This window comes from Tiliqua scincoides, chromosome 4, assembly GCF_035046505.1.
Source record: "Tiliqua scincoides isolate rTilSci1 chromosome 4, rTilSci1.hap2, whole genome shotgun sequence".
In the NCBI taxonomy this organism is placed as follows: Eukaryota; Metazoa; Chordata; class Lepidosauria; order Squamata; family Scincidae; genus Tiliqua; species Tiliqua scincoides.
Genome location: NC_089824.1, coordinates 40,428,675 through 40,441,259, shown reverse-complemented (window position 1 = coordinate 40,441,259; position 12,585 = coordinate 40,428,675). Strand labels below are relative to the sequence as shown.

Genomic DNA, 12,585 nt, shown 5'->3' with positions numbered 1-12,585 from the left:
AAATATCTGGACAAATACTGTGTTTGGACAAGCAAGAGTTAATTGGAAAGAGGCAAGAGATCCTGACTAAATGAGCTGGGCTGATCTAGGTTCCCTCCCACATGGATTACAGAAGAAGGTAATTTAGCAGGAAGCTTTGAAATATGTACACATGGAGACAGAAGTTTTAGAAGGGAGGGGAGGGAGAAAGAGAAGCAGTTATGAAGACCAGAGGAAGGGGGAGATTACAAATCCTATTCTGCTGGGTAGGTTTTATGCACAGAGACCATCTAAGCAGCAAGAGCTGATTTCTAGGTTCCAAAGGGGAGAAAAATGCAGCAAAGATGTGTTCCTTTGAGCTAGAAAGGTAGCTACTACGAAGGTGAGGGCAGCTACCAGAACAAGGAGGTTCAGCAAGAGCCTTCCTGATCTCATGACAGTTTTGCCAAACAAAGTGTGAAGGATTTCAACAGGCAAGAAAGTATCAAAATGGGGGTGGGAGTCTCTATAGAGCACATGGCCCCCCAAGTGTCAAAAGCAAGCCTACTCTTCCCCTCCAGCTCTGAAAACAAAGGTTGAAGCTGGCAGTTTTAGAACTGAGCTGCAGCAGGTCCAAGCACCTCTGCTGCCAATGGCTAAATAATATCAGTCTCTCCCTTCAACTTCAAATCTGAAGCTAGATTTGGACATTCCAACAGCCACACTTGGTTTCCACAATCCTCTACAGTCCAGTGTAATTCGTGCAGTTGCAGAGATGAGCCCACCTGAGGGGAGCAAGGGTCTTTCCCCAGTGAGGAACTGTGAAGAAATGGAATTCAGAGGTAATGTGCAAACAGAACCTCAAGTTAAAACTGAGCTGGTGAAGTCTTTGAGAAAATAGATACATCACACAGGCCTTACTACTGACAGGGTATGCTGAGAGAATAAAGAATTTTATCGATCACAATACTATACATCAACTATTCTTAGACGACAGAACTATAGAGATTTGAGTGTGGCAGGGATGGGCACTCAACTTGGGTTGACTTGACTCACACAAAAACACCACTTTTGACTACTCAAGTTGTGCACGTCACGAACTCAGACTCAACTCACAACTCTGGGTCAGTGACTCTAAAAACGAGTCTAGACTCGAAATGACTCCCTATCTTGAGATCCTGGTGTGTATGTGTTCTTTCTTTCTTCACTGCTTCCACATTGCACTGAACACACATTGCACCTTGTGGGTTATCCAGAAGCTGGCCTTCAGACCAAAGGCGGCGGCAGATGTGGAAGGAGGGTAAATTGGTTCCCAAAGGCAAGGGTTGTGGGGGGGGGGGTTTAAGGGGAAGCAGACACACATCACCACCTCTCTTTTTTCTGTGAAGTTTTGCTCAGGGACGTCCTTGACACACAACTAGTTTCTCAAAGTGACTTGGACTCAGGATGCAAAAGTTAATGAGTAGAGTCATGACGGCCACATGTTATGACTCGCAAGTTGAGTTGTGGGGTCTCTGACTTACAACTCAAGCTTAAGGACTGGAGCACATCCCTGGAGTGCGGTAGAACTATTTAGATTACTCTGAAGGTATTACATACCGGCAGTTCCACGTGGTTAAGTGTCAACTTCCAATCAGTTATTCAAAATTCCCTCCAAGAGTTCTCATAAACTTCGAACTATTATAGACTAATGGTTAAGTTGCTTGGACTAGTTGCTTAAGTGAATGCATCTTATGACAGGTCACAAAGACTGAGAGGAACAAAATTAAAGGACCAGCAGAAACAGTGAGAGAAGCTGCTGTTGGTTGACTGGTATTGGATTTGTGAGGCAATGTTGCAAGGAGGAAGAAGAACACACAAAGACCAGGAGAGGAGCTTCTGACCAATGATCACTGAACAAGTTAAGGGAGACAGCTTAAGAAAGCCTTCCCAGAAGCTGCTTCTACAGGTATAGCCAACTATCTCTGGGTGATGATTTGTCAGGAGTCCGAGTGTCCTGAAGACTCTGGTGCAAGGGTCCAAAGGAAGACTCCAGGAAGGGGTTTTAAACTATCCAGAATCTGCCTGGAGCCAGTCAGTTTTCCAAGGAAGCCCTCCCACTTGAGAATGTGACTAGGACTGTGATGAAGATAGGAGGGTAATTTACTATCTAAATTACTTAGGGAATTGAATTTTTAAACAAGGTCTGATCTTCTTTTGAACAACATTACAAGGAATAAAACATCTAAGCAAATGTAGCAACCTGTTTGTTTTGTTGGTTCAATTTAATATCACATTGTGCAACCATTCCCATAGCTATGCCTTACCAAATTGCCAAAGAGAAGATATAAGGTGGTTAGTAAAGTCTCCACTATGAACTCCTTTACTAACCAGAAAGGTGTTTTTTGCTGTTACCACTAATAAATAATTTCCTTACAAATAATTAAAGCAGATGGCATTTTAAAAACTCCTCATGGTGTTAATTTTAAGATCCATGTGAGGCTGTGGAATGATATGCGAGATTGTGGGTCAGCCCTATGCCAAGAGGTGTGATTTATCAGTGATAACAAAATAAACACTGCTTTCTGCACTTCTCATTTTTGTAAAAAAAACAAAAACACAAAACAGTTTAACACTTCACATATTGGCCACTGTAGACAGGCTGCGCTAGATGTGAGGGGGGGTACATGGGTAATAACTGTAGCTCCATCTGCTGACACACTTATAAAGCTATTATTATTTATTAAAAATGCACACTTGGAATAAAGACACATAACACCATTTCTTGCACTTCTCATTTTTGTCAAAAAACGAAATCTACAAAAAAAGAAAAATGTTTGACAACATCTCTACCAATAATAATATGCCTCAGATCGACCAGCAGTGCATAGTCTGTGTCATTTTTATGATGTTGTAGATAGGTGTTGTAAACTACTTTGAACTGTGGAAAAACATTTTAAATAGGATTGCAGTCTTTGCTGACAAAAAGCCCCATCAAATACAATGGGCCTTAATTTCAGGTCACCAAGCATATAATTGTTCTGATAAATGAGGATGGGCAGGGTCTGACAATCAAGACCACCCAAAACTTGTGGAGCCTTAAACATTTGTACCATGCCCTTCAAAATCTTCCTGGTTAAATCTTAAATCTGCAATAACTATCATCTTACATATTATCCTAGACATTTTTAAGACATTAAGGCAGGGTATAATTTTTTTTTAATACATTAAATATATATTCTTCAGTGCTTTATTTTGTACAGAACCTGTGCTAACAAAACTGAAATAATTATAGTCAACCCAACAACAATCAGCAAAACAAGTTACTGTAAGCAGTGGAAGAATAAAAAGTGGAAGGGTGCTAAAATATGTTAAGTGGACCCCATCTACTTGACAGCAGACAAGTACACACACAGATTTGGGCGTTCCAACAAGTGACCACACTTACCTAGCATGCGAATGTACAATGCAGTTTGATCAGAACTGTCATAGGAAATTGCCCCACGTCTCTGGAAAAAGATACAAAGAACATTTTATTCATGTTTTTGAAATAAGTCGTCTCTTATTTGAGCTAAAGGATGATTGCCTGCATTGTTAAGTCCTTTGTTCTAGCAAGATACACTTTACCTAAAATATTTCAGCCATTTAAACTCTATCTTCACAATAGGGATGAGTTTAAAAGAAAGAAAGTCAGTAATTTTGCTCAATATTGTAGACTGTGTTGTTTCTCAAACCATTCAAGAAAAATAACAAACTTATGGAAGGTATGAACATAACTATGGTTAAGGGAATGGGTCACTCAATTCCCACACCCAGTCTTTATCATTGTTAAGGGCTACATCTGTACTGACAAATTTATCACCAGCTAAAACTCTGGTCAGCTTTAATTATGGTTAATATCACAGTTGATTCAGCCCTTAAACATGATTAAGGGCTACAAGTGACCTTGTAGGAGAGGGTAGAGAGAAATCACATTCTCTTGCCTTAAAGCTAATAAAGTCTATCCTGTATACTTCGGGTGGTCTTGTGACACAGGTCAAACACCACAAGATATTTTCTGAAGAGACTCTTAATTAGCAAAGAGCTACTGACCCATCCCACAAGTAGAGACCTATCCCATCACTAGTAACATACCATAATGATAGTTTAAAGAACCATCTTGACTTATCAAATAGGAAAAATAAAACAGTACAATACAGTACTGTAGGCAATTAGCAATCATTACTGGATGGTTGGACACTACATAAAAAGGAACAAAATGCTGATAAAAGACAAACACACACAAACAGCTTGAGACCATTTTGCATGAAGACAATGCTACAAATGATCACAAACAAGCATTTTAAAAATATACAGGTGGTGATTCAGTATCCGCAAGGGATTCATTCTCTAACTCCCTCATGGATACAGAAGGCCATGGATAAGCAAATTCAGTTTTCGGTCCCTTAAACCCTCCACGTGTCCACCTCTGCATGCTTCAGAATGCCTCCTTGAGGAAAAAAACACTACTTCCAGTTTTCAGACGTTTCCTCTGGAAACCAGAAACAGGGTTTTTTTTTTGCGCATATGCCTTTTCGGCCATTCTGAAGCCCTCTGTGGGCTTCAGAACACCCTCCAGAGGCTATTGGAGCAGAGCTCCAGTTCCCTTTGGAGGGTTCAGGTGGAGTCAAATCTGGCTCAACACGGGTCCAGGGGACCTGCATTGAGCCAGATCTGCAGATATAAAATCCGCAGATTAATAGGCTCCATGTGTATTAGTAATCCAGTGTCTCTAAGTCTTGTTGCTGCACACATTGAAAGTTTCTGCACTAACCAAGATTTTGAAGGACACATGCCATGCTTTGAGTTTATACTGAAATACCGTACAAGTGAAATGTCCACTAAATAGCAGAAATATCTGCCTGAATACATGTATGTGACTGTAATTATGGGCTGCAATTGAATAGGAGGAAGCCCTACCTTCCCAGCTGGTTTTGCACCTCTCTTTCCCTTGACTCCTGCTTGAAGTCTTAAGGGCCTCTGCCTGCTACCACAGCTGCACTTTTCCTCAACCTTTTTTCCTATTTGACCCCTTTTTTCCTATTCAGATGCAGCCATCCTCTTAAGCTATGTTGGTAAGATGCCCACAACTACCACCAAAAGCCATGGGTTTAATAATGACAGCTCAATAAATTTTCAACAACAGAAACCAAGACCATTCAACTGCTAGAGTAAAATGAGTAAACATACACATTACCATCAGACAGCAAGGGATTTATTTTACACTCCATATACTAAACTACAGAATGTCAACAAAAATCTTTTCTTAAAAACAATATATAATCCATTCCACTCAAGAAGAGATAACTTTTAAAAAGTCCTACCTTGGAATCAATCCACCCAAGGAGGATCAGGACTACACACCAGATCAAATAAGATCACACAAGAGGGACTGCACAATCTTTCTTACATACAACCAATGCTGAAAACTGCTTTGGCATTTAAGATCCTGATGAACAGGCAAGTATGGCGAACAGCGCAGCAAGACAGCAACTTGAAACAAGCAGATGTACAACTACCACTCATATGACTGTCATACAAACATATTCTGATGAGAATATTCTGCCTAGAACATGTGGCTGCTACTACAACACCAAACTAAAATTCTAAAGAGGTAGAATATTCATAAACTCTGAAAGATATTCAGTCTAGTATCCATCATACTGATTTTATGCAAGGTTTATTACATGTGTTGCTATTCAAGACAGTTTGGTACCAAACTATGCCTATGAAATATGTACAAGTGATGGAAAATGTAATAGACTTACTACTTCCTAGAATTAATCCCCTCATTTGCAGAGGGCACAGAGGAGGTCAGGGGGACCTGCATCTGTGGATATGTGAAACCGTGGATACGGGGGCCACCTGTATTAGCTGTTGAGGGCAGTGCAGCAAGAAGTTAAAAAGGCACAAAAGGCAATTGCTTGTCTTCCATTCACTTGCCAAACAGCAAAGTAATTAGAAGGATCCTGGTTGTAAAAATTGTCTGGACAGAGAAATCCTCTTCACTGGCAAGGAGCTGGCATTCCCATCTGACAAAGTGAACTGCAGTCCACAAAAGCACAGGGTAAACAAATTTGCTAGTCTAAGATTTCAAAAGACTCTGCTGACAAACAGTGTAAACCCATGACTATTAAAGCTCAGACCTTTTGATAAAGATACAGCACATCTTTAATTTCCCTATTTATTCACATGTTTTATTTATAGATAGCAAGATGACAGATAGACAGATGACAGACAGGGCCCGCATTACCTACAGTGTCAGGACCCGTGGATGCCATCCCAAACCCACAGGGTTGGCCCAACATGGACCCTCTGGAGGAGATGGGAGAAGTGCTCCCATCACCTCCAGAGGGTATTCAGAGGCCTTAGAAGGTCACTTCCCGCTTTCAGGGGAAAACCAGAAGTGACTTTTAGGCCCTTATAAGGCCTTCTAAGGCCCAGGGAGGCTTCCAGAGGGTTTGAGGGTCCCAAGCCCCATGGATTTCATCATCCACAGATTTCATTATCTGCAAGGGGGTCCTGGAACAGAACCCCCACAGGTAACATGGGTCACCCTGTACCATCTTATCTCCAAAGAACTCAGCCTCCTCCTTTTTCCTCACAATTACCCTAAGAGATAAGTTGAGAAAGAAATTTGCCCATAGTCACCTGTAAGCTCCGGGGCAAGTGAGGATTTGAACTAGGGTTTTCTTAGTTGTTTCCAAGTCATACATACTTCATTGTAAAAAAACTTGCAATACTCAAACACGTGACAGGAACAAATTAAGAGATGTGTGAAACCATCCCAGCACACACATTGCTATACAGACATCAATGTAGAACACTTCAAGCATTTAGTCCAATTCATTATTTAATTAAATGAAACAGGGGTCAAGCAACTGTTTTTCTGTACACCATGAGCAGTAAGTGTGTGAATTATAGGATAATAAATCTGATACCATAAAGTGCGTACACATTTCCTTGAGACACCCTGTATACATGTAATAGTCCTCCATCTCCTCTCTCCCATCACAATCCAAAGTGCTCAACTTGTGCCTCAAGTATTTTGCCTGCTTTTATCTTAGGGACTGTCCCTGTTTGCAGGGTAACAATGATCCAAACATCATTGTAGATCTACACAATGTAGATCACAATGATCTACACCAGGGGTGTAGAAAGTTTTTGGCAGGAGGGCCACATCAGCTCTCTGACACTGTGTCGGGGGCCGGGGGGGAAAAAAAGAATTAATTTACATTTAAAATTTGAATAAATTTGCATAAGTTTACATAAATGAATATGTTAAAGATGAACTTATATGAATGAATGAGGGTCTTGCAATAGCTTAATGCCTAAAAAAGGCCTTGCACAAAGCAAGGCTGGCCTTTCCTTTGCTGCCACTGCTGCATCACAGATGTGAAAGAGCAAGTAGTGGAGAGGGCTCTCATCCCACAGCTCACAAGAGAGGTCAAACAGTCGCCCTCACACTGAGAGAAGTTGCGTTGGGCCAGTGCGGGCTTCAACAAATCTCCGGAGGGCCATAGGCTCATTGAAGACTGGGGGCTCCCTGAGGGCCACATTGAGAGGCCTCGAGGGCCGCAAGTGGCCCCCAGGCCGGGGTTTGGGCACCCCGATCTACACTTTTAGGGGATAAGTTAGACTTCAAAAGACTGCCTTGGCTCTTACAAACAGGAATGTCCAATTATTACACTACTTTTGTAGTAAGCCCATTGGAATGTACAAACACATAATTTTCAAAAATGCTACAAGTCTTATGTTAAAGAATAAGGTTGACAGTAATAACACTTAGAGAACACAGACATTAATGCTTGCAATACTAGACAAGTTTTTAAGACTATAATATGATTACAAGTCTTTAATCAGTTTACTCTGGGCTACTTCAAATGGAATGCTGTTTGCAGTACTGCAAAGCAAATGCATCCCCTGGGGGCTGGGGATAAGAATAGGCCCTCAGTTTGGCTGTACTTGTCCTAAGAGGCGACTAAACAGCCACCGGGTAGATGGAACTTGTCAGCCTGGGAAAGCAGCTCATCTGAGAGAAGGAAAACTCTCATCCCAAACCTCCACTACCTTGTGGCTACATCCAGTTATGGAAAAGGCTTCAGGAGTCAACCTCGAGGCAAAATACGGAGCCGGAGTCCCTGAGGCAGTTCATGGCTGAACACAGTCACGTTCTGGCAACTCCTGCGACGCCGCTGGAACCAACCGTATTGGTCTCTGCCTTTCCATTGGACCATTTCAGCAACGTGGAGAGGGGGGATTTACTGCATGGGTAACAGCCTATCCTCCATACCTACTTTACCCAGGCTTCGCGCACTGGAGAGGACACTCTGTTCCAGAACCACCATTCAGAGCGTGACACCATAGTCTTCCGAGACTGAAGGGTGCCAACAACAACAAAGCAAAAGCACAAATATTCCATCTCCCACTGTTTTACTACTCATTTCAACACAGTATCACACTGTTTTGAAGAGAACCATGAACTGATTTACAGAATCACTAGAAGCTGCTACTCATTTCTATAACAAGTTTGAAACAAAAATAAGTTCCTATCCTAGAGAACCAAAGTATCCACTACAGATTCTACAATTTTAGGAATTCTCTTAATCACCAGCGGCTTGGATCCAAAAATCCCATCATGAAGGTACTTTTGCTCACATGAAAAGGGATGTCACCAATTTTCCTTTTATACAGTCCTCTGAAATGAATTAACCCTTGGGGTTAATGAATCCCCTAGAGAATTTTTTTTCCCAAAGAACAAAGGCTGTAGAAGATGAAGAAACTGGCAGCGTGCGCGCACACGCACACACCATGAAAACAAAAGTATCTTCCACTTGCATAGCAGGACCTTTGGATTCAAACCTTTACTGGGCAATATAAAAATATCAGTATTATACGTAATGATATTGTATTTTAATGCTATTCTAATACCATGTAATTTTATAAGCATCATGCTGTTTTATGCATTAACAGGAATTATCTGCCAAGTTGCTTTATGTACAAATGTAAGAGTAGCCTCCTGAATGCAAACTCTGCTTTAAAAATTCATGGTTTAAATTATTCGGGAAGGAAGGAGCAAATTCTTGCCAAAGACAATCTCCAATCTCATTAAGAAGTCAGTTCATTAAGAAACAAATCTCTAATGAGACAAATAATGCACTTTAATTGTTGTATTTCCCAAAAGTCTAGCGTTCCAATAAAAGCAGGACATAGGAAAAACACACACCATTTTACAATGAAAATGGCTTTGACAGGCAACATCTACAAGCACAATTGTATTCTGGGGTCCGCATCTGAATCTCTTGTCCATGTTTTATGAATAAGCAATCCAGCCACATGAGTTAAAGAACCAACAGACTGTGACATTGACACTGTGCATTTGGGGGAGGGAGAATTAAAGGGGGAAAACATTTTAGCAACTCAGAGTTACTTGACACAGAGTTAACGACAAAGGGAAGCATGTTGTCATTAAGTGTCTCAGAGGACGCTTCATGTCACCAGCTTGTAAGGTCACCAGAAAAAAAGGGGACCTAAAATCAATTTGGCAGGTGAACGATTGGGATCCATCAAAAAAGTGGGAAACTATCTTCCTAGGAGCCAAAGTGCTATGCTACCTTAAGACCAGCTAAATATTAAAATAGTTAGCAAGCTTTCCAGTTCTTCAGTAATCATCTTCAGGTTGAGAGACAAACAACAAGGGAGAAGGAAAAGAGGTGAACATCAAGGAAAAGTCCCCAAAAGTCTGCTGTTTCTAAAATGCTTAAGATCTTGCCCACTTTATTTTCCTCCTTTTGCTGTTTTGCCAGTGTGAAGATTTATGAAGAATTAGAAAGCTTGCTCACAACTTTGTGATGTATAGCTGGGACAAACATGGTTACCTAGAATGTTTGTGTTATCTTCCTAGAACTTACTGCAACCCACTCCTACTGTGGAGGAATTAAAAGAACCGAATTAGAATACATCTCGACTGGAAATAAAGATTTTTCTTTTTCTTATAGAAGACAGACAACTGTAGAAATAACTTTCCCAATCCTTATTTGCCTCCTCACTGCTATACCACTAACCCTGAAAATCTGAAGCATTGTTTCTTAGAGTCTTGCTAACCCAATAGTCTTTCACTAAGAATACAGTAGATCAAAACATTTATTTTAATACTGTTAAAGAAGACACCTGTATAATATAGAATCCAGTTTGGGCAACAACAGAATCATCTCACATCTGGAAAATTCTCAGGTTCCTAGTCACTCAAGCAGCTAAATGTTTATGCTAGCTGGTGAATGAAATATTTTCCTAGAGTACAGAGTTTCCTAGAGTAAACAAACAGTATAAAGTGTATAAAAACGTAAATTAACCTTTCTGCAGTTATCAGAGAATGAGTTCAAATATTATTATAGTCATGGTTTATAAAAACTATTCTGTGTCCAGTATATAAACTGAGCCAACTACCGACTTGTGTTAAAGTTTACCTTTTTTTTAACAAAAAGCTCTGGCAATAATTTAAAAACATATTTTAATACTGCAAAAATATTAAAGTTCACTCTCTCAGTGTCCTTACAGCCCAAAGGACACCTGTCTGTACTAGCAGTAGCTATGTACAGAAAACAAGCATAGCATGTTCCTGACTTGTCCAAATTAGGCCAAGCTCATCTGCATTGACATCAGTGTTCATAATTTTGGAAACTCATCAACAGAAATAACCTTATCACAAGACTACATGTACAAATTAAGTATAGGATGTAGGATAGCACAATGTTTGTGCAAAACAGAAAGGACACTGGACAATCTAATTCAACTCTATTTTAATTCACAAGTAACTCAGTATTATAGTTCAATTTTATCATGCACAAAGGTATCTAAACCTTTAAAACAACTTAATGATCTCTCATTGGCAACTTCTGAAATAACTCATTACTTGCAAGAAGCAGTTGTTCAAGGGCATTCAGGAATAAGGGGTTTGCATGCTTACAAAGACATGTGGAAGAGCTACAGCTGAGACCATCAGCCAGGAAATTCAGCCATTTCTCAATGTAATCTAGTAATTACACAGCTGTAATTTACAGCTCAATTCAGATGTAAAAGCTTCTGGTCTTCTACCACAGTTATGAAATCAGGAGCATCCCAGATGATCCTTCATCCTCCAGTCTCTTGTCCCTCTCCTCCCGCCACAAATTCTATTTTCCCCTTAATCATGCTCTAGTGTTACACCTACACAAATGCTAATGCTCACCATAATTAGCTGTGGTTGAAAGCTAATGAGCACAGACTTAATGCTACACTGTAGTTAAAGCTGAAGGGGAAGAGAGAATTTCCACAGAGAAGTAGAGGGGACAAGGGGTCAGTCTGTAGGGCGCTCCTGATCTCTTAAGCATTGTGAAAGAACAGAAAATCAAGTTTATGTTGTTGGATATAGCCTGTTCTCACTAACTTTGTTCTAAGTCAAGAACAGCACACCCAACCAAGTAGCTACCAGATTTCACATAAAGAATGGTTTTCTTTAAATATCCACACCTGATTAAGACCATGCAATTTGGAAATTTACATTTTTTAAAACAAATTTTTAGACCAAGGGCTCCCAAGGCGTGCATCGCAGCACACTCGAAAGGTGCTGCAGGATGTCCCCACTGGCCATTCCTATTCTGGGGGCTGCCATCTTGGATTTTGAAAAATCCAAGATGATGGCACCTTACTAAGCCAGGAAGAAGAGATTGTAGAGCACTGTGGCCCAGGTAAGTTTGGGAACCACTGACTTAGACTAATGTTTCTAACTCAGACTTTGGGTGAAAGTGACCACCTCATCTTGAAATCATAAGAACTTAAGAACAGCCCCCACTTGATCAGGCCATAGGCCCATCTAGCCCAGCTTCCTGTATCTCACAGCAGCCCACCAAATGCCCCAGGGAGCACAACAGGTAACAAGAGACCTGCATCCCGGTGCCCTCTCTTGCATCTGGCATTCTGACATAGCCCATTTCTAAAATCATATACATCATGGCATGTAACACGTAATGGATTTTTCCTCCAGAAATTGGTCCAATCCCCTTTTAAAGGCATCTAGGCCGAATGCCATCACCACATCCTGTGGCAAGGAGTTCCACAGACCAACCACATGCTGAGTAAAGAAATATTTTCTTTTGTCTGTCCTAATTCTCCCAAAACTCAATTTTAGTGGATGTCCCCTGGTTCTGGTGTTATGTGAGAGTCTTAAGAGCATCTCTTCCTCTCTATGCTTCCTGTGCATAATTTTATATGTCTGAATCATGTCCCCCCTCAGGTGTCTCTTTTCTAGGCTGAAGAGGCCCAAATGAGCCCAGTAATCATCTTAGTTGCTCTCTTTTGTACCTTTTCCATTTCCACTATGTCCTTTTTGAGATGTGGTGACCAGAACTGGACATAATACTCCTGGAAAAAGTCAAGGGTAGGTGGATGCATACCCTGAATTTTCAGGAAAGCTGATTTGAACAGGCTGTGAGTAAAAATACATAGCATTCCATGGCTAGAACTTCTAAAGGAGAAAAAAGGCCAAGTTGGTTGGGATATTTTGAAAAGTGAGACACTGAAGGTACAATCGCAAACTGTTCCCTTGAAAGAAAAGTTGGGAGACATCTAAGG

General features: G+C 40.7%; 1 protein-coding gene across 2 annotated transcripts in view; it reads right to left on the bottom strand.

Annotated features, from left to right (window-relative positions):
• The window catches only part of PDE7A (phosphodiesterase 7A), a 73,161-nt gene that overhangs the window by 50,586 nt on the left and 9,990 nt on the right, over positions 1-12,585 (bottom strand). For both annotated transcript variants that reach the window (XM_066623769.1, XM_066623770.1), the window contains exon 2: positions 3,386-3,446. In XM_066623769.1, coding sequence (XP_066479866.1) covers positions 3,386-3,446 — 61 coding nt within the window. The remainder of the gene's footprint in view (positions 1-3,385; positions 3,447-12,585) is intronic.